Source organism: Phragmites australis, chromosome 13 (genome assembly GCF_958298935.1).
Source record: "Phragmites australis chromosome 13, lpPhrAust1.1, whole genome shotgun sequence".
Taxonomy (NCBI): Eukaryota; Viridiplantae; Streptophyta; class Magnoliopsida; order Poales; family Poaceae; genus Phragmites; species Phragmites australis.
In genome coordinates this window covers 25,541,322-25,566,759 of record NC_084933.1, presented here as the reverse complement: position 1 = coordinate 25,566,759, position 25,438 = coordinate 25,541,322, and the positions used below count along the sequence as shown (strand labels likewise).

The window sequence follows — 25,438 nt, the reverse complement described above, 5'->3', positions numbered from 1 at the left end:
GATTCAGAATCATCCCCCCTGTCGAATCTCAAAGGGGGTCCCTCCGAATCCCTGCTTTAGGAGTTCACCCTCCGACAGTCTTGGACGCCATCTGCGCTGTCTTGTCGTGCTTAGCTACAAAATACAACTTCTTCTTAGAGTTGAAATTTCCTTGGAATTTTCTTTTGTTTATGAGGTTGCTAACTTGATTAACAAAATCTTTCTTTTCAGCCCTCAGCCTCTCTTCCTCTTGGACACACATCGCGATCAAGTCGTTCATGGTTCATTTCTCCTTCTGAGTATCGTAGTTAATATTAAAGGGAGAAAATTCAGGAGGGAGAGATGTCATAATGAAATGGACAATGAAATTGTCAAAGATTTCCATTTCCATGCTCTTGAGTTTGGCAGCCATGTCTGTCATCATCGTGATATGTTCTCTTATGCCACTGGATCTATAATTGTACTTAGTGTTGAGTAGCTTTAGAATTAATGTACTGGTATAAACCTTGAAGGTGCCTGAATTGCTCCTCCACGGATGCCAAGTACTCCTTCGCTTTTTCTGAGGTTAGGATTGCTCCTCTTATAGCTTCTGAGATAGAGTTCCTTATAATCATTAGTGATATGCGGTTGGACCGCTCCCACTTCTTTAGTTCATCATAATTTGCAATAGTGGAAGCAGTAGGAGCATCAACCCTGAGTTTATAGTCAATGTTCAAAACAACAAGGACAACAATCACCTTAGCTTTTCAAGTGGGAAAGTTATTCCAAGCAAGTTGCTCTATGCCGTCAATTGTGGCGGCAAAAGAGGAAACGTTAAGAGTTGGAGAGAAAAATTAGGCCAAATTAAAAATTTATCATAAAAATATAATTTGCACGAAATAATTCTACGTTGGTCTGATTAAAATCATGCAAAAATTAAAACTCTAATTTGCATCACTGTTGGGCACAATATGGAAAAGAATTTTGAATGAACACATAAAATGGCGCATAATTACAGTCAACTTTGGCCAGAAGTAATTATGAACCTACATAAAATGATCATAAAATTCTCTAGAAAAATTTTCTCATTGGTTCCGATTCATCCCGAGAATTAATCATAATCTTAGTGCACAAAACATCATTATTTTGGGCTATAATCATTAATATATCCCGTGCGTAAGTGAGAAAATATTAAAGGACCACCAGAAATTCACTAAAAATAAAGAAGCCTAAAGGATTAGACCGGCTTAGATCCAAGCGGCCCAACCAACCTCAAGAAAACGTCCGTAGCCCAGTGGCATCACGGCCCATAAAAACACCACTCAGCCTGACCTCTCTCGCATAAGCCTGCGCGTCTGTTGGCCCAGGAGAGCGCCGACCCATGTTCTCTTGCCAGCCCGAGTACCCGAGCCCAACAGCTCTTGGCTGCACGATCATCATCGACAGCTCACCGATGTTCCACCAGATCAAAACCGCCGGCCTCCCAAAAACCCTAATCCTATCCATTTCTTCTCCTATCCTTCAAAAAATGTGGCTGACCGAGAGAGGCGGCGGCGAGGAGATGCTGGCCGTTGGGAAGGAGAGAGAGAGAGAGAGAGAGAGAGAGAGAGAGAGAGCTGAGTGGAGGGAGGGCGACGTCGAAGAGAAGGAGCGGCATTGCCATGGGCTCGGTCGTCGGCGCACGTGCGTGACTGAATCACGCGTGGCTCCGTCGAGCGCGTTCACGGTGGTGCCCGGAGAAGGCGGCACGCGTGCGGCAAGAGGGAAGGCGTATGCCGGAGGTGCATAAGCATGCGCAGGGCTGAGGCATCCGCACGTGGCTAGTGACATGAGGAGCTCCGCAAAATTTTCGACGAAGACGACATGAACAAATAAAATCCATAAGAACTCTCTCCTTCTCCCTCTAGATCTTAGGTTTGAATGGGGTTTTTGAGTGTTGGGGTCCAAAAGAGGCAATATATGGGGGTTTCAAGTTTCAAATTTGGGGAAAAGTGGGATTAGGGTTACGATAAAGAGGGGAAAACTGAGGGTTTTGCGAAATTTGTTAATCACCTCCTTCTATATGCTAAACCCGAGCCGGATTAACCCCATCCAAGCCTTAAAACATTTAATCTGAGCCCTACAAACACACATATGTGCATAAACATGACTAAAACATGACTAATAAGTTCTAAACCGAGGCCAATTTAAACTAAACATGGTCAATTGAATCTAATTTGCATCAATTAGGATCAAACATGGGTTGGATCATAACAACCATAAGCATATAAACATGACATGAACATATTGATTTGGGCCAAATTGACCTTGAAAGCACATGATCAATTGAACCGAACCTAATATGGCCTAATTGATCATAAATAGGCATCATCTGAACATAAACTAATCTAATTAGGTCTAATTGGGTCTGATTAGCGCTAAGGTGGCTCTGATGCCAAATATTAAACTAAATTATATCTTAATTAACATAATCATTAGCCCTAATATCAAACACCATCTTAAGTGGAAGCATATAGACATACCTTTATTTGGAGATGCAATCTAAAATTGATCGGTAAGGAGATACGTCGGTGTAGTCGTGCAGACTGTTGGTGTAGTGGATGCTGGCACGGTGAAACAGATCACCAGCGTGGACGACGTGTTGGCGGTCTTCGACCCACTGCTGCGTATTTCTTGATCGCTAGGGTTTAGTGTGTATGGGGAAAGGTAAACTGATGAGAAAATGTTATACTATGAGGTGCTAACCCCCTTTGTTTATATAGCGCAGCGTGAGATGACCATAACCAATTTGCTGGGTGCGCTTCCGAAACATGGACTCTCCTTTTGTGGAATATTTAACTTTTTACTACTCTACCGGAGTGATAATTTCTCATTAAGGATGACAAATGAGTCCTCCTAAGTTTGACAGTGAGCTCAATGATAAATTTGCCACTCTGACAGATGGCAGGGTGATAAAAAATCAAATGCACCATCTTTTGTCCATCGTATTAGGTAGGATTCATTAAGGAGAGGGGCTCGAGATCACATCCAATAGTGACCAATCTTCTCGCTCTCCCCCAACCCCTCGACCTCAAGAGAGTAGCACCGCGCAGCAGCGGCGGCCATGGACTCCGCTGCGCTGCTAGAGGTGTACCGTCGCAGGCTACTCGGCTTCCTCCTCTCTGCCGATGGCGGGGGTAGCCGTGCCATTGACCTCTGTCGCGTCGACCTCGATGCCGTCAGCGTCGACTACGCGCTCGAGTGCGTCGCCTCCAGTAAGGCATACATGACCCTCTCTGTGCCCTTCTCGTGTGTTGAACTGTTGATCGGTGGGGCATTTTGAAATTTGAGAATTTTGATGTTTGGTTGCGTGTTTATATGTTTGAACCAATCCAGGCGCGCAGTTTCATGCTTCGGAGGCTACGAGGAGCTACTTCGATGAGAGGAGGTACTCAGTCATGGTATGGGTGAACTGGTCACTCGAAATTCCCTCCCGGGGCTAGTATGGACCTGATTGACACAATTTAATAACATCAATGGTCTAGAAATGCATTTCAGAGTTTGCGGACCTAAATGGCACATCAGGATAAGTTTGAGGATCGCCTGTGCATTTGGGATAATGCTCTCAGATTCACAGCAGAACATGCATTTGGGATCTCCCTTCCAGTTCCTCCTGACTAGATTATCCTTGGTAAGAATGGCATTCTGATATAAGAGCCACATAAATTTTTTGATTTTCAAAGGAGTTTTAGCTTTCTAGATTACATAAATGATTGTACATTGATTTCACAGAATTTTTTCCTGAGTTCCCCCACTGCCAAATAGGTTGGTCTTTCTCAATGGACAGGGCACAAGGCATTATGACATCTCTTAATCTTCCCAGCTGGCTTTGGAGATCTTCATTAAGCCATCTTCTGTATGAAAGATTCCAATTTTTGAGGCAGCAGTTGAAACACTCACGTTTTGGTCATTGCAAATCTCAAAGAGATCCTTAAATTTATCAATCAAAGAGACCTCACCACACCAAGCATCTCTCCAGAAGCCAGTCTCGGTGCCATTCCCAATTCTCATTTTTCTGCCATCCAAATATAGGCTTTTTACCTTTAGAATATCATTCCACACAGGGGAACAATTGGGGTTAGACTTACTCTAGGAAACACAACTGCCTTTGATGTATTTTTTCTCTACAACCATATACCATCTTTATTTTCAAGTTTCCTAAGATTCTGTATTCCCAGACCCCCTTTTGGGGAGGGGGGGGGGGTACAAACTTTATCCCACTTGATCAAATAGTACTTTTTTCTAGTTCTACCCCCCTACCAAAAGAATTTTTTCCTAGTTTTATCCAATTTTGCATGTATAGAAGTAAATACATGGACATGTGATAAATGGGCACATTGCTCAAACTGGAGTTAACCAGAGTAGTTCTTTCCTCCAAGGTAAGAGAACTGTCTTGCCATCCATCTAGTCTTTTTAATAATTTCTCATACAAAGGTGACCAATGCTTCACAAGAAGCCTACTGTTGTTCACAAGAAGCCTACTACTATTCACAAAGACCCCAAGGTACTTAATAGGTCATTCTCCAATGTACAATTAAACATTTCAGCATAGAGATGCTTCTTTCCCTCCTCCCAGCCTATCATGAGCACCTCACTTTTTTTAAAGTTAATTTTGAGGCCAGACATGACTTCATAGTTATAAATGAGTAGTTTCAGATTGATTGCCATTTCTTTCTTATCTTCCATAAGCATTATAGTGTCATATGTGTAGTTTCAGATTGATTGCCATTTCTTTCTTATCTTTCATAAGCATTATAGTGTCATCTGCATATTGAAGAATGGTCACCCCGTTCTCAATATAGTTCGGTATCAAACCTTCAATAAGTTGATTTTGTTTGTCCATAGCTATCATCTTAGAAAGGGTATCGACAACAATGTTGAAAAGAAATGGGGACAAAGGGTCCCTTTGCCTGACACCTTTTTTGCTTTGAAAATAAGCCCCAACCTTTCCATTACTTTCACACTGGGGTTCCTCGAGTCACTACTACTTTCATCCAACGACACCATTTCTCGTTGAACCCCTTTTTTCAAGGCATTTGAATAGGAAATTCAACTGACCTTATCGTATGCCTTTTCAAAATCTAGTTTCAGTACTAGACCATTCTTTTTTTTTATTCTGGTATCATGTATGATTTTATGGAGGCACATTATCCCCTCCATTATGTTTCTATCTTTTATGAAGGTATTTTGGCACCGATCTATCAATCTATGCATGTAGTTTCAAGTCTCAAGGTCAGCACCTTAGTAAAGATCTTGTAGCTGACGTTTAAGAGGCATATATGCCTGTATTGTTGAATTTTTTTGGCCTCCTTTAGTTTTGGTAGAAGAGTAATGGTCCCATAATTCAACCTACAAATATCTAAATCATGGTTATAGAATTCTTGGAACATTCTCATGAGATCCAACTCAATGATGTCCCATCATTGTTGATAGAATTCAATAGGCCAATGATCGGGACCTGGGGTTGTGTTCTTCTCCATTGAGAAAACAATAGATTTGACTTCCTCAACTGTGAAAGATGTGGTTAAAGCAACATTTTCAGTCTCCTTTATTTTTTCATCTACATCCCAATAGTTGTCATCCAAATGGAATAAGGGTTTATCCCTAGGACCAAAAAGTTGTTTGTAATAATCAGTGACATGAAGGAGTAAATCTTCATCACCTTTAATAACCCTATTATCCTGCTAGAGGCAGAATATACTATTCTTCCTTTTTCTGCCGTTGGTAATTCTATGGAAAAATTCAGTGTTGTTGTCCCCTTTTAAAAGCCACTGATAGTTGGATCTTTTGTTCCAGTAAATTTTCTCTTCTTCCAACATATGCACCAGCTTAATTTGGATCTCACCTTTTCTTTTAAGTTGAGTCTCATTAAGAATATCATCCTCCTCAAGATTTTCAAGAGCAAAGAGTTCATCATTGAGATTTTTCTTCTTTCTCCTAGCTTCTTCTCTAATATTGTTCCCCCATCCCTTTAAAAACTTCCTAATTCTTTTTTCTTTAATTGACCAAACATCCAAGCTGGATTTAGCCATCACCGGTTTGGCCCAGATTACAGAAATTTTAGGTCTGAACTTAGGGTGAGAGGGTTTGGTTGTCTATTATGCTCTTCACCGGTGTTCAACACAAGGGGATTATGGTCAGACGTATATCTGGGGATCTTTTTAAGAGCTGTCAGGGAAAACATTTGCTCCCAGCCTCTGCTCATCAGGACTTTGTCCAATTTTTCCAAAATTGGCTTCACTCTGTTATTGCTTCAAGTATATCTGCCACCGGACATGAATAGGTTTCTGAGTTCATAAGAATTTATGATGGAATTAAACATATCTGTGATTCTATTATCTTGGAAATTATTATTCTTTTCCAGAGCTGAATCTAAGAATGTTAAAGTCTCCACCAATTAATAAAGGAAGGTTACAATCCTGACAAATGTTTGACAGTTCAAGAAGGAACTATTCTTTCTCTTCATCCTGGGCAGACCCATAGACAGTGGCTATTGTCCATTTCATTTTAGATTTTTTTTGTCAAACGCAGTCGGTAGGCTCTGGGATTTTCTAGAGGAGAAGGAGACAACATCAAATCTATCCAGGTTTACTCCACATAAAATACCACCTGAACTACCAGAGGAGGGCAGCCAGTGCAAAACATAGGATTTTCTAGCATCATTTTTCTATAGGACTTGTCTCCCAAGCTTTTCCTTATGGTCTCTTGTAGCCCCATGAAATCAGTTTTCTGGTCTTGAATCAACTCCCTCAAGAAGGTCCCAATTCCTTTTTTAATTGGCCTTTTCCTGAGATTAAGGTTTATTAACTAGCTTTTTCCTGAGATTTCACCTAGAGCAAATCGTGGGGATCTCTCCTTTACAAATGATTTCGCCATCAAGAGGTTGGCCTTTCACTCTTTTTTTGACATTGTCTTGCCTTTTGGTTACTCAAGCTTTTGTGTTTTTTCTTCTTTTTTTCTAGATGAAACAATTTGGAAGCCCTCTTTGTCAGAATCATTAGTTTCTAGGTTAAAGGTTAACTGCTCCTCAAAGGAGAGAGTGTTTTGCTTATTTTGGTCACTAACAGTTGTGTGTTGCTCCTCAATTTCATTCCGGAGCTTCAGGTTATGTCTTGGCACCTCCATATCCTCAATACATGTCATTCGCAGATATATGTATACCCATTCATCTAGATTTAGACACCAAATATAAATTATCAATTAGAAACATTTAAAGATGTGCCTTCAAGGTTCTTGAATGATATTACTATAGACTATAGTAGTGCTTCCTGCATGCATCAACTGGAACGTTAGCCATATGTGTCTCAGAAAAGAAGTTACAATCTTATTACAGTTTACAGACCTACGGCAAAATATTAGGGTTAGCTTGCCTTCGCTAAACAAACCCTTTTTCTGAGCTTCGAGGACGGACAATACAAAGATGTTCCAGTTCACGCCTACACCCTCCTAATACAAGTGAGACTGCAGCCTACAGGAGTGTTACTGATCTCAATCCCAGCGGCGCGGTTACGAGACCGAGCTCTTGCGGTCATGCGACCCTCCGCCCGGCCTCGCCGCCGCCGCTGCCCGCACGGACAGTGCGAGCACGTCCAGATCCGACAGTTCGTTCCTCCTCATCTTACCCTCCCGCCGCCGCGCCGCATGCTTCTCGTCGTCGTCTTCCTCCTCGTCCTCGCCGTCATCCTCCTCGTCCCCGTCCGCGCCGCGCGGCCTCTTGCCCCCGATCGCGACGCCGAACAGCATCGGCTTCCCCCTGGGGCCGCCTCCGTCGTGGCCCTCATCGCCCTCCGCGTCCTCCACCCCGCCGCCGCGGTCGTACCGCGACACGAGGCTCCGCACGCCATCGCAGAGGTGCCGCGCGCGGGCCAGCTCCCGCGCCAGCCGCGCGTTCTCGCGCCGCAACCGCGCGTTCTCCTCCTCCAGCTCGGCCACCGCGCCGCTCACCCCCGCCGAGGCCGCCGCCCCTCGGGGCGGCGATGAGGAAATCGCCGCCTCCCCGCCGGAGCTAGTGGGAGGCGACGAGATCGGTATCGCCGTCGGTATACCAGGAGCCGCGGCGCCAGTCCCCTTCCGCCTCTGTATCCCTCCAAGCAGGTGCTTCTCCCCTCGCCGGAAGCAGTCGTTGGCGAACTCCCACCTATCCGCCACCACCTTCTTGAATCCCTGCACGAAGAGAACGCAAAACTCCTCGTGATCTCGATCTAATCGGACGAATCGTTGGGTACAAGAGCGTGGGTACGCACGTAGGTGTTGAGCTGGCGGACGAAGGAGGAGAAGTTGCTGTGCTTGAAGTGCTTGGGGAGTAGGTCGCTGGCAAACTCGGCGGGGCGCCACACCACGAAGGCCGTGCCGGTGTCGTTCCACGAGACGGTGTCGTCGGTGCTCGGGTCCTCCACCATCGCGTACGTCTTCGTCAGGAACGGCGGCGTCCCCGCCGCCGGCGACGCCATTGAGCAGTTAGGTTGTCGGGAGTGCGGTGTCCGCGTGGAGAGGAGAGGACGGGAGGATGCGAGCCAAGCGCGATTGTTTCCACGGGAAGGAAACGCGTCCAGAAAGTTCGATGATTTGTGGATGGGATCAGGTTGGAGACGAGGCGAGAAGCATCCAGTGGGTTCTAGAAGGTTCCCGTGCTTACTCTACCTGAGTTACACTTGGACTGTTGGACCAGCCCAATATTCCCACTTGTTCCCCTAAAAAAAGATATTCTTTCTTGCGAACAATTTCTTCTCTATTTCGTTTTAGATTCATATGGTTTGTAAATCTTTGGTCGTGCAATTTTTTTTGCTTAAAATATTTTCATGAAATACCGTCTCATAATGTGTTGCTCCATCCATTAAAAAATGTAAGACGTATTTTGTTTTTAAAAATCATTAAAAATAAACTTTGACTATTAATTTCTTTTATAATATAATGTTAATAGCTACAAAATTCATATATATTAAAAGTACTTTGAAACATAGATCTATTGAAACAAATGTCGTATACTAAATATACATATAATTTAACTAATTATCAATTAAAACTTATAAAATTTGATTTTTTTTAAAAAAATAAAATACGTCTTGAACAGATAAAGTACTTTCTAACTCTCTTATCCTTAACATATTTTTGGTGGGTTTTATCATGAAGAGCAAATAAAGTAATGCATTCACCAGCACTGTTATATCGTCGAAGCTCACATTGGACTGGAGGAGCCAATATGTGAAACTCCACTTGTTACACGAACTCAAAAATGTATAACCACTGAGCTTAGGTAGTACTTGTACACCATCATTCGGCAATCGCGCTTAATTGGTACTCAACCACGACATCATCACTCCAGGTTTGTGTGGCGGGCTCTCATCTGGGCTGGGCTCTGGCCCAACACGCGCGCGTTCTCCAGCACCACCATCTCGAACAGCACGAACATGGCTCCCTCGTACAGGCTCCCCATCGGCAGCTTCGCCTGCGACGACGACCTCTGCGTGCCCGTATCCAGCTCGTCGTCGGCCATGGTCTGTGCGGGGAGGTGCGCCACGACGTTGGCCTGGTCACATGAACATACCCTTCTCAACATAAACCGGCACTAGCCACTTCCCAACATACCATATACAATCCAACATCGGAACTCTACAATTGATACGGATGGACATAAGCATGTTCATAACCGAGAGCGCGGAATTCGAATCGAACTTACACCGTTTAGTAGGTATATCTTTACCCACATGATTCCGGTCCATCCACTTGCCCGGAGACAACCTTTCTAATACCCAAAACTAACCACTTGCACTTGCCCCTATGACACTAGAGTTACCGCGAGTGTCTCCTGGACACCTCCGGCTCCCCGCCACCTAACTTCTCCTTATTTTTTTTCTCTTACGTGTCATAGGGCCATAAGTCAAGTGTTAGCATGACGTATGATAATCGGCTCATTCGTACAATTATTGAATATGTGAAAGTACGGAAAATGCTTAAGCCAACGACAAACAACGGCCGGTGCTTAATCGATGCAAGCGGGCTATGGCATTCGGGTTCCTCTCCCCGACCTGCCCCTAACAACGTCTAGATCTCATCTCATTCTCACAAACTCTTCATCCAAATATTATTTTCATTGTGAATAATGATTAAGCCCTATAGCCCGTGAAGGAGGGACATTCCACCACCCAACTTCTACTGACAACCTATGCATTGTTAAGAATTTTGGATAACTTTTAAGTAGACATTAACATGGTTATACCCAGGTTATAAAGGATGTGGATCATCAATAATCAAGGTAGGAACAAATACAACAAAATAGGTTATACCTGATTCCCGACATCAACTCACTAAACATGCATAACATACATATAACGATAATTTATCCAAATTAGATATCACAAGATCCAAAGTAAGGGTGAAATATGCTTAAATGCTTGCCTTGGTGCTTCGGTGCTTCGCTCACATACACCTCCGATTCGATATCGGCCTCTAGCGCTTGAATTGTCGACGCGTCACTCTCTAATCAATGGAAGAACATATCGAATGAACAAAAGAACGAACGAAGAAGTATGCTTATGATGCATGACTGTGAATGAGATACAATGTGACATGTCATGAAAACATTTGCAGAAGAGCACTTAAACGATTGGGATAGAAGAGATTTAAACATTGCATGTGACAACCTAAGCTTAGTGGGGTTCTGAGTAGCTGGCGGTCAGACCAGGTGGGGTGACAGTTAGATCGTGGTGGTTGAACAGAGAAGAAATGGTACTGAGTCACCCTGACGGTCAGACCGGACTCATGGCCGTCAGACTACGAGGTCTGGTGGTCAAACCAGCCATAGTGGTAGTCTCTAACTATAGAGTCTAAACTTGAGTTTAATCGGCCAAGTCACAACCCGGCGGTCAGACCGGCCTTGGTGGAAGTTAGACTACTGGGCCTGGCTAGAAACACCTCGGTGAGTTTGCCGACGAAGGCTCTGGTGATGCCTTCAGCCAAGAGTGGTACCAAAATACTCTACAAGGTTAAGAGAGTTCATTTTGGGTGGTTTGTGCGACTTGCACGGGGCCAAACTCGAGGACCCCGTGAATGACGTCCATGGCTAGGGTGGAGCTCGGGTCTAAGCTAATGGGGATCGGTAGCTCGGGGATAATGGGGAAATGGTTGGGGAAGTCTCACCTTTGTGTGAGGAAGCTTCCTAAAGGGTTGGTCGACTCTAGAGAGGTTTCAATTCGAAGATCGGGCTCCGTGGTGATGTTTGGCCTTGAGATGGAAGAAGACCATGTGGAAAGCTTCTCCGATGAGAGAAGATGGTGAGGAGGAGCTCGGGGAGGCTTCGGGAAGCTCAGGGTAGTCTGCTCCGTCAGTCTACGGGCGTCGTGGTGGTCGAGGTGGCTCTCTCCTCTTCTCTCTCGGTTTTGGATCAGGGTGGAAAGTGAGTGTGATAGAGAGTGAGTGAGGTGGTCGATAGGTTTTACGTGGGTGCCTCTGAGCCCTAGCGGTCAGACCGCGGGTTGAGCCCACGTGCAAAAAGTCCTCTTTCTTTTCCCCGTTTGTACCAATTCTTTTCATCTTCCTTCCTAAATGGTTTTGGGGCTACCAAAAACTATTTCAAATTAATTCTCACTCGTAAGTATATGGTGGGAATTCAAGTTGATTAACGATGTAACATTCCCAAAACGTTTTTAAACACTTATGCAGGCAACCCTCACCACGGCGGCCCGGGGCGGGCCGTGAGCAGCAGGACGCGCGCGCTGGCGCCGCGCGCCACGCCGCAGATGGCGTCGACGATGGAGAACGCGCCGGGCCCCGCCGAGTTGCACAAACACGCGCCCGCCCCGGGCCGCCGTGGACGCGAGCTCGGAGACCAAGACGGAGCGCGCGGGCGGGTGAGAGGAGGGCGCGGAGAAGACGGCGGCGATCTGCGCGCAGATGGCGGCCGCGTCAGCCTACGCTGAGGAGCGGCGGCGGCGTCGTCGCTGCCGCTCATGGTCAAGGGAGGCCTCACCTTATCCGATGCTCCCGTGCAGGGTGGAGTGGTGGACGGCTTTGGTCAAACTCGGCCATTTGGTTGCAGAGACAGACTGAGGCGGGATTCAGCATAAAAAATTTAGGGCGGTGGTGAGGGTTGTTTAGTTTAAATTTCGCACTGTTTTATATAAACATAACAGTAAAAAAAAAATGCAAAACACAAAAAAGAACATACCATTAATTGAGCACCCGTGCCCTAGAACACGATCAGAAGAGGAAGAATTCTACATGGACACACACCAAACACTCAATTTAGGGTAGCAGATGGGATCGCTAATCACGCAATAACACAATCTCACAACCACAAGTATTGGTAGTAAACACTCAATTTAGGGTAGCAGATGGGATCGTCATTTGGGCTTCGAGAGAACACATCCACACGAAGACACAAAAAAACTCGACCTCCCCATACCAAGGGATGGCGGTCTCCTAATATGTGCGCGCAAGCACCATGACACTAGACCAGACGTGGACTTGATCACAACACCAAAGTCAACCATATAGCAAAACGAACTAAACTCAACTTGTCTAACTAGTTGGCCCAAAAAGGTGCACGTAGGCACCTGTACTCATTTTTACAGTACACCCCTAATATTACAGAAAGAACCCTGAAGGAAAAGAAAATTACAACAAAGGACCATAAGTCCTTCTTCCACTCTCGTCTATTCATCATCGGCCGGACCACCGCCGAAGCGCCTGGACACGAAGAGCTATAGCTACGGGATACACTATGTTGGGGCACAGAAGGCGAGCCCCAATAGATACGGTGAGAACTATACTCATAAGAAGAGATTCAAGTTTGGAGACGAAACTTATGAGTGGAAAGGAGAGAACGAGAAAAATATCGTTTGTATAATAGGAAAAACCATTGGGGTCCCCTGGTTTAGTGGCCAGGGGTCTGCATATTGTGTCATTCGGGGTATAACGTATAAGTATGCCCCTATAGAAATAACGATACAAGTTACCACCATATTGCAGGATTCTTGACGTCTCTTCGCATCGTTTGGACATTCTTTTCAACATACTGGAGCACTTCAATAACTTCAGGGAATAGATTGCTTATCCTCTTAAGGGTTTTATAATGAGAGGACCAACGAGTGTCACAGCTCTTTGAAGTGATTATTCTTGATTTAATTATGTTTCACTACTAAGTTGTCCACTGCGTATGGCTTTGCTAACTCTCTCTTGTTGACTTTCTCGAATCATATCCTTCCCTTTGCAAGAAGCTCTAGCAACATTAAGCAATAGAGATACCATGTCAAAGAAATCACTTACATCATCATTCTTTTTAGCTACTGTAACAATGACTAACTGCAGCTGGTGAGCAAAACAGTGGATGTAATATGTTGAGCTATTCTCTCTCATGATTAAAGCTCTCAAACATTGAACTCACCTCTCATGTTGCTGGCTTCATCGTAATCTTGGCCTCTAACTTGTTTTATGCTCAATCCATACTTAGAAAATAGACCATCAATGTTAGATTTGCGACATGAGGCCGTGTTCTCATTCACATGAACTAAACCAATAAGTCTCTCTTTTATTAACCCAAGCTTGTCGACATATCGCAAAACCACTGTCATTTGTTCCTTATCAGAAACATCAGCTGACTCATCTACCAATAAACCAAACACATCACGACCAATTTCTTCAATGATAGATTTCACTATGATCTGAAAAAAATATAACACGATTAATTCACCTCTATAAACAGTCTATGAGAGATAACATTATTTGTAAACCAAAACAATAAGGCATTTTCTTCTTACCTCAGCAAAACAATTTGCAATATCCTTCTGAATTATGGAGCCACCATTTGAGCATTCCTTAGGATAACCTTCTTTGTTTTTTTTTTCTGTTTTGCTTTGCTAAAAGTTATACCAACTCTAAAAAATTTCCCTTATTTTTAGACTCTTCTGATTCATCATAGCCATAAAAAGCTAAACCTTGATGCTATAAGTATCTAATAGCATCAATAGAAGTATTCAATTGAATATGATACTCCTCTTTAGTTACATTACTTTGCTTGTGAGAGCCGCATCAATTGATTGGTCAGGCTTAAACAAATTGTTACATCTTTTCACTGTCGTGTTATGAAAACTATCAGATCAGCTACCTACATGATCTCGAAGCCTATCTGATTTATTCCAGCCATCCAAACCATCTTTCACAAATGCATCATTCCCACCTTGGCCCTCATTGCAATCTCGGAACAAGTAGCAATATAAACAAAAACAATTATCCACCTTCTCGCTATACTCTAGCCAATCATATGTAATGAACCAATTAGGAATGAACCAACGTAGATGGCCTGCTACTATCTTCTGTGGATACTTAAAACTAGGTAGTGGTCTAAAAGGATATCTAATCAAATACTTCCGTCTTATCTCATCTTGTAGCTTTTGGCCTATATACTTTGTTATTCTTCTTTGATCTACTGAATCATAAGGAAGCTCATCCAAATTTACCTCGTTTCGCAAGAGACACAAAGAATGAACAGACGGAGCAGTATGATTAGTGTTTCATACACTGCCATCTCTTCTCGAAGTCCCTGCATCGCGCTATCACCGGTTGGAGGTGATTTTCTTTTCAAGAATCTTTCCAATGTGCTTATCAAATTAGTGAACATAATTAAATACTATGGAAAATACAAAATATGCAAACAACCAATAATCATGTGTTATTAGAATCACATAGTTGCTTACTACCTTACCTGACATTTTGTTGCAATGAAGAATAGAAGAAGCCAATAAGGCTCCTCCTACCTCTTGACTGAGTGCCTAAAAACAATAAAAACATTAAAATTTTAGACTTAAGAAATTGGATATCAAGGAAAAACCAAAAGTTCAAAACCCTATGATCAAAATCCCTAACCCATGCCTCCACGTGGTGAACTGATAATCAAGGAATTATGTTCTTGGATTAGGGATTGGGGGTTATCTAAACTTGAACTCACCTTGGGGCTTGGGTGAGAGGCTGGGAGCCTGCGAATGGAGCAGGGAGCTGCGCTGCTACGGAGCACCTTGCCACCTCGATGCCTGGTCGGCGGTCGGCTGGTCGCCTGGGTTGTTTGAGCGTCGAGCATGACTCAGGAAGCCGAGTGAGATCAAGTTGTGGCCTTGTGGCCCTGCAGGCTGTTGCTTGTTGGCTTCTACGAATTGAGCTTTATGCTAAGAGAATGGATCAATATATTATGGGCTGCTATCGGGATCATGCTCAATTTCCTCCGGGGTCTAGGCTGCTAATTAGGAGGGGGGGGGGGTACATGGGCTAAGCAGCAAGTCATCGGTGTCACTGGACCCGAGGCCGTGGCTTCGCCGCTGGAGAGGTTCAAAAGTAGGGGTTGTAATTTCGGTGTCTACCAACATATATAATTTTATTTCTGAGTGGTATAAACTCTTTTACTATAGTGTGAAAACATGTGATCAAGAAAGCATTCATCTGAAAAAGGAGAAAAGGAAAAAAAAAATCGGTTATCGGTTAGATAGAGTGCGTTTGGTTGGAGGTCGATGTTACTTAGGATAGTGCCATCACTGTTTTTCAGTATGAGATGTCTACCAACACATATAATTTTATTTCTGAGTGGTACCAACTCTTTTACTATAGTGTGACAACATGTGATCAAGAAAGCATTCATCTGAAAAGGAGAAAAGGAAAAAATAAATCAGTTATCGGTTAGATAGAGTGTGTTTGGTTGGAGGGCGAGGTTGCTTAGGATAGTGTCGTCACTGTTTTTTAGTATGAGATTGTCGGTGTATCAGGAACCAGGGGTCCCTGAGTCCCGAGACCGAGCCGACCATCTGCCACGCGTCACCATCCCGCGAGGTCCGCCCTGCGAGATAAGAAGAAGCTAAGTCCCGGGAGAAGGTGCTCGGGGCCGCCGCCTCTGGTTCCCGAGCACCCCAGTTCCCCGATGATCCGCGGAGTCCAAGTACCGGGAAGAAAGTGCTCGGGAGAGAGTGCTCGGGGCTGCACGTGGCAGCCCCCGAGGACTCGGTTCCCCGAAGGGTTCCCCCAGTGCTCGGGAGAGAGTGCTCGGGGCTGCACGTGGCAGCCCCCGAGGACTCGGTTCCCCGAAGGTTTCCCCCAGTGCTCGGGAGAGAGTGCTCGGGGCTGCACGTGGCAGCCTCCGAGGACTCGGTTCCCCGAAGATCTCACCGGAGTGCTCGGGGCTGCACGTGGCAGCCCCCGAGGACTCGGTTCCCCGAAGGTTCGCGCAAGATCGTTCGACGACCCAAAGGGTCCCCTCGCCGGGGTGTCAGCCAGTCAAAGACGCGAATGCCGCATTTAATAGGCACGCGCGACCTGACATCCTGATATCCTGACATTCTCAGCTGCCCACGCCCTAGTGTCAGACCCTGCCATGCTCTGGCAGGGGGACGTGGGTCCATTAAATGCACGGGTCCCATCCCGTTTCACCCGGGTGCCTCGGGATAACGTTGCCAGAATCGAAGCGTTCCGCCTGCCACCCTGCCCCGGCAGAAGAACAAGACAGGGTGGGCGCACCGGGCACCTCTGCGGCTGCCCGGTGGGCCCTCTTAATGGCGCCGGAGGACCTCCACAATGGCGGGTGGTCGGATGCACGCCGCAATTTTCCACCGCCCCTGTCACTTCGCCAAGACGGAATGATGACGTCTTTCTCTGTGGCACCTTGGCACGTGCGCCCCATCTTTCCCATTCAGGATAAGTCGAGGTCGGCGCGCCTATAAAAGAAAAGGATGGAGAATACATAAAACAACGCTCACAGCTCACAGCTCACAGCTCACGACACACAACACACGACTCACGACTCATCCTTGAAGAATTCCGCCTCAGATCCGGAAGCCCTCAAGAAGCACCCGAAGCCCAGATCAAAAGACGAAGAACATCACAAACAAGCTCAAGCCAAGCTAGAACACGAGAGCCTCAAGCTCTCTGTAGACAGCTCTCCCCTGTAACCAGATACATCCTTGAAGAATTCCCCTCAAGGATAGATATAGCACTCACACAGGAGTAGGGTGTTACGCCTCCGTGCGGCCCGAACCTGTCTAAACCCCGGTGCACCCATCTTTCTCGCACTAGGACGATCATCTCCCACCAGCCACTGTATTTATTTCCGTTTCCATTTATTTCCCAGACAAACTCGTTCAGGATCATCCCCCGGCCGAATCTCTAAAAAGGGGTCTCTCGGGATCCCTGCGACAGGAGTTCATCCTCCGACAGAGATAATCTAATTTTCTATTTGGTTGGATAGATTGTGTCACAGCCCAAAATCCTTAATTAGATAATTAAGCATCATGAGTATCATTAACATCATTGTTTAATGGTTTTGAGCAATTTTAGGCATGCAATTTTTAATTAAACAAATTGTAAGAATCAATATTAGTTGATGTGTTGTTAAGCAACTCACAATATTGCTATACAATATAGGGTTAGAAACAATTTTAGAAATTAGTACATGGCATGTGGGGAATATAAATGAATTTTCCAAAATTTTTGGGAATTACTTTGGAGGCATAAAAATTACCATAAATTAGTAAAGGTTGCATGTTTAGAGAATTTTAGTTTGAAATTGGCTCAAGCATTATGGGTTAAACAAGTTAAAATGGGTTGCACATGAATTATAGAATCCAACAAAATTGATCCTCAATTTTTATGATGACTTTTCGACCGCTAGAGAAATTCAAGAAAAATAAATGAGAAAATGAAGACACACGTACAAAGTAAACTAACACCAGAAGTTGCTAGCTTTCTTCCTTCTTGGTACTGTTCATGGCCACGGCTATTCTTCAAGAGACTTCATCCCGGCTGCCACCGAGTTTCCTTCCAGTGGGTTCGGCCACCTCATGGCCAGTGCTGTTTTCCCTTTTAGCCGGCCAGCTGCCGGATATCTCTCTCTCTCTGATGTTTTCTTGCACTGCATGTGCCGCATGCTATCTCTCTCTCTTCTCAGCCGAGCACAGCACAGAGAGCAGCAGCAGCAGCAGCCATAGCTCACTCTCTCGTGCTCTCTCTCGTCCAATCAGTAGCAGCAGAGCTTCTGCTCCTCCATTAGCTGAGCTTAGAGCAGCACCTACGGCTCCCTCACGTCCACGCCCCCGTCTAGCTCTGACGCCCAGGCCTCGGCTCGCAGCTCCGCAACCACCGCGCGTGCGCTCGTTTTCCCCGCGCCGGCATCAACGCAGAGAGCTTCGCTGCCGCTCCTCCTCTCAAGCCAATGCGTGCAGCCCGGACTAGAGACCTTCTTCCCGTAGCCCAGTGTCGCAGCAGAGCTCCTCCATCGCCTATGTGAGCCCGAACCGCCGTCATCTTCTCCAACTCCGGCAAGCAAGAGCCGGTCGCATGTCGATCCGCCACCGCAGTGCATCCCCCGACCAACCGAGAGCACGGTGAGCTTCTTGGGACCCTCCTTGCACTTTTGCCCGCGCTAGTTCATCGTTGGCCTATCTACAGCGCGGCAGTCCGCGCGGACCGACCGCCGCCGCCCATGGCCGCCCGTCGCCGGCCCAGCTCCGGTCGGGCTCACCGGCCGTGAGTACCTTGAATGGACTCCCCACTTCACGCTGGTGTCGCCGGTGCTCTCCGCTGGCCGTGCTGCGCCGCCGTTCGCCGCCGGCGACGTCACCCGAGCCCCGGCCGGCCGCGCTGCGCAGTGTCCCGGGCGTGGGTCGATTTTGACTCGGGTCAAAATACGCCGGCCCCACTGTCAGTCACAGCGGCTGGCCGAACCCGAGTGGAAAAAGGTTTTAGGGTGTTTAAGTATTCGGAAAAATCGGAAAATGCGAAATTGGATATTTGTTTAATTGGTAAATCGGCTGATAGCTTGTATAATGCGTAGAAAAATGTATATAACTCCAAAATTCATGAAACCAGTTTTGTTAGGTTTATATGATCATTATCTACATGTTAAAAATACCAGCAGCCATGAAATGTGTTCTGGGAATTATTGAATAAATGAAGCATGTTTAAGCTTTGATAATTCATAATTAAATCTTGGTAGCTCCAAAATTGATGAATCCAATTTTGTGAATCTTGCTAAATTGTTTCCTGTTCAGTAAAAATATACACCCTCATGTTAAGCATAATTAACTTTCCAGTTTGGTTTAAGCTTTGGTTTATGCTTTAAAGTATTTCAGGAAATGTTTAAATGGTTAACGCTAATTGCAATTAGGAAATATTTGATGTTTTAAGTGCAAGGCATAATGCATGTCACCTCCGTTGTTGCATGGCTTTCATACTCATCATTGCACGCGATTATTCTTTTAGGGAACTTCGACCCGGCGAACGAGGCTGTACCCGGAGGTTCCCGCAGTGGTGATCGTGACTCGGGTAGCTGTGAGCAGCAGCTAGGGCAGCAAGGCAAGCATCTATCATATTGCACCGTGTCAAATTGAAATCTAATATGTTATCTACGCTTATGTATGCATTGCATGAGTCGGGTTCCGAGTTGGGTAGAACCTATGCCTATACATTCTTCCATTTCGGTCACGTGTCATGTATTATTCCATTGGAGCCTAGTGGTGTCATCGCGGTCTAATTTTAGTTCGCTATGCTTAATGGTACTTAGGCTTTCCGGTAGAAGTCGACGACGGCGTCCACCGTTGTCGCGAGCCTAGGGCTTTTTACCTGTTCACATTTGTGGTTATGTTGATGATGTGTCGGTTGTTGAGTGGTGAGTTGAGACGAGGTGTGGGCGGTGTTAGGGGTGTCATCTGCTCACGAGGAGTCCTCAGGCAGTTCAGGAAGGGAACCCGGACACCGTAGACCGCTTGCACCGGTTAAGCACCGATCATCGGTGTAGTCGGCTTTAGCACTTACCTTACTCACCACATGCTGATATAATGGTAGGCGAGCCGATTACCTTCGCAGACGTGGTCATGTGGGCCTCGTCATAGACGGTGTGAGTCCGGTTTGAGTCCGGGCTTTTAGCGGTATTAGTTTGCTCGAGGAGTAGTTCTAATACCGCCTCACCGAGCTATGGTTGATCCACATGGTTGGGCCTGGTTGGGAAAGGTTGTCACGGGTACCCCCTGTGCGCATCTTAGCGGGTGGCACAAGCCGTATGGTCCCTGTGTCGTGTGGGTCCAGGAGTATCCCCCTGCAAGGTGTATAATCAGTTCGAACTGCCGCGCTCTCGGTCATGAGCATCGCTATTGCTTATCTCCACCGAGCGACCATATTTTGGTCGTAGAGTTTCGATGTGGGTTGTGGCATGGTTGGATTGGGTGGTTTGGTCGGTTTGTGGTCGGTGATTTGGTGGTATTGGTTTACTTTTATACACTTGTTGTTTACATATCTGTTATGGTCAGTTGGTTGGCAGGGTTTGAGTTGGTGGTTGGTTAAGTTAGTTGCTTACACCTAGAGTCTAGGTTGCTTACCGCTTAATGAACTTAAACATGTCTTAATCCTTGCTACAGCTTTAAATGCATGATCCTTGGAGTCGAGAATATATATATACTCATACTGTGTCAGACTTGCTAGTACCTTCGTACTAAGGGTGCTGCCCTTAAGTTGCTTTCAGGTTCACAGGTCGGCGAGGAAGAGGCAGTTTTCGGCTACTTTTTGCCTGCCGATCCGGGTGGCGGGCAGGGGTAGCACATTCTACTCCAAACTCCGGCGCTTTTGGTATGGAGCCTAAGGGCATCTGGCTTCATACTCTTTTGTTGTATAGGTTTCTCTTCCGCTGCGTAGTTGTTGTTGTTCCTCTTTTGTTGTAAATTGTGTAAGCAGTTGCATGTTTAATAATTGTAATTCAGTTTAATTACTTGCTCTCTATTAAACTGTGTTGGGATATTTGAGTTGGAATGCATGTGTTCCGATCCTGGGCACAAAACACGTGCCGGGACTACCGGAATGGTATTCTGATTTATCGTCGTGGTTGTGATTATGAATAATGATCCTCCTGATGATTAATTAGAATTCCATTTGGGCGGTTCCTCACAGATTGGATGAGCTAAGTTGATTATGATGATTCTTTGGTGAATTTACCCTTTGATTATGCAGCATTTAGATAAATTTTTGCATGTCTAAATTTGTTTGAATTCGAATTGAATTAAAAATAGAATATCACATGAAATGATAAAACTGCATATAAATGGAGCATTACGAAGGAATTCACTTTTTCACCAAATAACATAGTATTGGAAACATTTTTAAATTATTACATTACATGAGAAGAATATTAGTGAATTTTTCCTGATTTGGAAATTTATTTGAGATATTAAAAATGCTAGAAGTTATAAAGTAGGCTTTTTTGGATAATTTTAATTAAATATTGGTTTAGGCTTTTTGACCAAACTAATTAAAATGGGTTTTTAGTGAGCTATAGTTTACTCATGAAAACATTTAGAATTTTTGGACCGCTCTTATACCCATAGATAAAATCAAGAGTCAAATGAAAAACAAGAACTTACACGTAGGAACAACAGCACGAACTGTATGGCTCGGTCCGGCCATTTTGCTCAGATCACCCCATGCAGTATCTTGAAGGAATATTCTCATCTCCCATCCACCTATTTATCCAACTAAACACTTTTTAAATTGAGATGATCATCTCCTATCCACACTATCTACCCAACCAAACATACCCCTGGATGGCAGGATCCAAAAAAAGTGACATCTTGACAAAATATTTTTCTTTTTTAAATTTTTTTGGATCTAGTGATGATAATAGTTTTTTTGGCAATTATAGATGGAGAGAATAGAAGCGTCTTAATAAAAATTATGCCCTACTTCTCTTAAAGTGTTTTTTTTTATCTTAGTAGCATTTTACAGTTTCCTCATACGTAATAATATTATTTTGAGCAAACGAGTTGTCATTAATTAATAGTCCGTATTCTTACTATCTATTAAAGATTAGTTTTACAATTATAATAAAATTATTATTATGGTTAAATATGGCCTCCACTTTTGTCTCGTCTCGGGCCACCAAAAGGTGAGGACCGGCCCTGGCCGTGTCGCGCCAGCTTCATACGTCGCGGCCGTGGACACGCGGGAATGCGGCTTGGGCGCGATGCCTGCGCCGCCGGAAACGCCCAACGCCAAAAGATCGTGCGCGCAACAGACATGCACAAGGCACACGGGGCTTGGCGCGACAGACAGGAGCTCGGTAAGAGGCACTCCTATGCCACCTACTCTTTCCTCTGTATTCTCGGTCCATCGCTGATCGAGGGAATGCATGCCGCCAAGAGCATGAGACTTTGGCCTAGGCATTTTTTGGACACTAAACGAATAAGCATTATTTGTTTCGCCTAGACAGCGTCTCTCGGTGCTATACCCAGGCGACCTTCGGCGCACACGGAACTATCGTGAACCGGCGTGGCACTGGGTAAATAAAATTGACATGTTTCAAAACCAACAGGTACTGTACTGAGTTCACATGCAGCACTAACTCAATGTTCATGTGAGGAGCCATAGCTCGTTTGGCAAGATGTCAGGTGCCTTTTTGAGCCCGTCTGCATTCGAGCTCTGCCTGAGTACCTCAGGTACATATCTCAGATGATCAAGATTGATTATAGAGACACAAGTGTATATGTTTAATAGTTAGTATAGCGTGTTTTCCGCACACCGAAGGCTTAGAGCCTTGGATCCCTCGAGCGTGTGTGTAGGGGACGCACACGCGGCCATAGCCTTAAAAAAACTCCATGCTCGTGTCTATCCACATACACCTAATTTCACATTTCACGGTCCTGGAGTCCAAACTATAACGTTGCTCCGTACGAAACCTCGACGGCCCCACTATACTGTCATTGTTCTAGCAGTGGATAGTAGGCCGAACCCGAAAACAGCAGATCTGAAATCCCTGGAACGCCAGAGCCCATGAGCGCTTTCATCGTCCACAGGTCACAACTCACGCGCTCACATCCCCGCACAGCACAATTCACCCGAATGAGCTGTCTCCCTTCCCGTCGCCTCGCCTCGCACTGGCCCCGTACGTGGAGGGCCATGGGCAGCAGGGACTAGAAACTGGGCGCCCGGATCCCAAATGGCAGAGACCCCGAAACGGCAGATCCAACGTTTCAGGCTTTCAGCCATGACTCATGACCACCCCCGGAGGCCCGGACCAACTCGTGCGCCTGCTCAATAATGCCACCACCCATTTCGCCCTCTGTTTTCTTCTCTTGTCAAACAAGATTACAGGATCGTGAACGCGATTCACGCAAAGATTGCGCCGATTAAACAACGGGGTCCTGCGGAGATAATCAAATCGGCGCCTAACAGAAGCTGGAATCTTGCAGTGAATCTAGACGGGCGTGGTCGCCTAAATTTGGATAAGCTTCTGCGTAGAAGGAAAGCACGAAGGAAGCAGTGCATTTGGCTCATCGGCTGTTACAGACTTGCAGTAGCAACGGTGAAGATATTAACAATGCATCCCAGTTGAACTATTTCTAATCGCACATGGAGGGTTCCGAGTACCTGTGAAATGCGATGATCAGTGAGCAGTGAGGTCATGGAGTACGTAGAGACCGTTTAGGCTCAAGCGATGGGAAGGCAATATTATAGTGACAGATCGCGATCCTTCTTATTGAGTTTGTTAAAAATATAAGAAGCAAACACGTCCAATTTATGCATGAGGCTAACACAATGGTACGGCCGAGGTCAGAAGTGACAGGCTTGCACAAAAAGCAACAGCAGAACTGGATGCTCGTGCTGCCATAGTGCCATGCATGCCCGGTGTTCCATCCTGTTTTCTTCTCTGCAACCGTTAGGAGTCCTCGTACTTCTCATTTGTGAATTTGACAGACTCGTGCTTTTAGGAAAAGTTTGCCAGATTTCTGTCCCTGACAAGCTGCCGAATTTTACAGCAGTATACATGGGCGAAAGACGGCCAGAGCAGGATGCAACAGCAACAAACCAGGAACAGCAATCGGCAGTCACCTCAAGTTCTCAGAATCCGAACAGTAGCCGAAGGAAGGAACGTACAACGTACACTTGACTTGTTCTTCGTTAGTCAGGGATGTTGTCTTAAAGCTAACTAAGCATGTGTTGACCGGCACTTGCTGCCCATTTTTCATTGTTCCCACGATCGGAGAAGCTTGTGTGCAACAATAGAATATTGTGCTTGACGCAAGATGCCTCTCCAAGCACCACTCTACAGCACGTGGAGAGCGGTTGAATCTGGCATGGTCAGAACGGCAGTTCTTGCTTGGTCTAACTTAAGCTGCCTATCTTCCTTGAGCAGAACTCAAATGCTCCTCCAAGCAGCCTTCTAGAAGACGAGGATGCATTCACGTTCCAGTGGTGAACGTGCACAGAAGAACAGATCTGAAATCCTGAGCACTCCATGGCCCATGGGCGTTTCATCGTACACGGCACAACATCCCATGGACCCGTGCCCGGGAGGAAGGCCCATGGGCAGAAACTAGAAGCTGTACACCCAGATCCGAGATGGCAGGGACCGGCAAAAATCCTCGCTTGTACACCTGTGCTGCCGTCGAAACCCTAGCGTGACGCGCGATGAGATAGAGGAGAGGGTGGTGACAACGCACGGTAATAGGGTGGCATTGGTAGATCAGGCAGATCGAGCGAAGGAGGATGAGACGGCGGAGGAGGGGAGGAGAGAGGGCTTGGGACAGTGGGCGGCTGGGGATGGTGGCGTTGCAGGGCGATTAGGCAAAGATGGATCTGCGCGGGGCGGCGGCGTCACATGGGCAGCGCCCTGGGACGACGGCAGGCTGGGGGCTGCGGCTGGCTAGGTCCTGGCCGCCTGGGGGCGAGGTGCGAGCGTGCAACGGCTAGAGGGCGTGTGTTCTATTCGGCGTGATTTAGGATAGGACCATCTGTCAGCATAGAGGGAGCGGAGGAAGAGACCGGACGTATGACTGGTTGAGAACATACCACTAACTATTTTTTAAATAGTAGATATATTTTAAAACTAAAAAATTATGTCTATTTAAAAAAATTATAAAAATATGCTACTATTGTCTGTTGTAAGGTATCAACATTCCAAATCGCAATATGCTTAAAAAATAAAAATATCTCTCTTTCAACAGACAATAGGTTAAAAAAAACTCACTGCATTTTATTTCTCTTAAAATTCAAAACACTATCAAAATAGTCAGTTAAAAAAATTCAGAAAAAATATGTTATAGAACATACTATAATCTATCTTAGATTTTTTTAAACGCAAACAATTAATTTTATAATGATAAATAAATAATAAATTTTATTGTACACAGTCAGTAAGAACCATATTTTTGTTTGAAATTTCTTAAAGAGCTAGATCATAGTATCCTCTACAACATACATTTTGTTTCAGAATTTTTCATGAGCATTTCAATAGTATTTTGAATTTTGAGAGCAATGGGACATAATATATATTTTTTAACTTATCGCACGTTAGAAGAGCGACATTTTTTAACCTACCGCCTATTGGAGATGCAACACCTTGTTTTGCATTTTTTTCAAACAGACACCTAATTTTACAATTTTTATTTTTGCAATATAAAAATAAAAAAACGTTGCAGCGTGGCTAGAT

The 25,438-nt window shown here is 45.3% G+C and overlaps 1 protein-coding gene and 1 pseudogene across 1 annotated transcript; both read right to left on the bottom strand.

Annotated features, from left to right (window-relative positions):
• Positions 1–7,297: 7,297 nt before the first annotated feature.
• On the bottom strand, positions 7,298–8,617 carry LOC133887769 (heat stress transcription factor B-2a-like). The gene is made up of 2 exons (XM_062327743.1): positions 8,241–8,617; positions 7,298–8,160 (listed from the first exon to the last, which is right to left on the bottom strand). The coding sequence occupies exons 1-2, from the start codon at positions 8,445–8,447 to the stop codon at positions 7,504–7,506; spliced, it is 864 nt and encodes a 287-aa protein (XP_062183727.1). The 5' UTR covers positions 8,448–8,617; the 3' UTR covers positions 7,298–7,503.
• Positions 8,618–9,137: 520 nt separating this feature from the next.
• Positions 9,138–11,903, bottom strand: LOC133889565 (uncharacterized; annotated as a pseudogene).
• Between the last annotated feature and the right edge of the window lie 13,535 nt (positions 11,904–25,438).

Bases quoted from the DNA above. Each gene is read 5' to 3' on its own strand.
- LOC133887769 (XM_062327743.1), bottom strand. From the start codon at position 8,447: ATGGCGTCGCCGGCGGCGGGGACGCCGCCGTTCCTGACGAAGACGTAC. The intron at 8,161-8,240 runs GTGCGTACCCAC...CTCTTCGTGCAG, and splicing joins TCCGCCAGCTCAACACCTAC to GGATTCAAGAAGGTGGTGGC.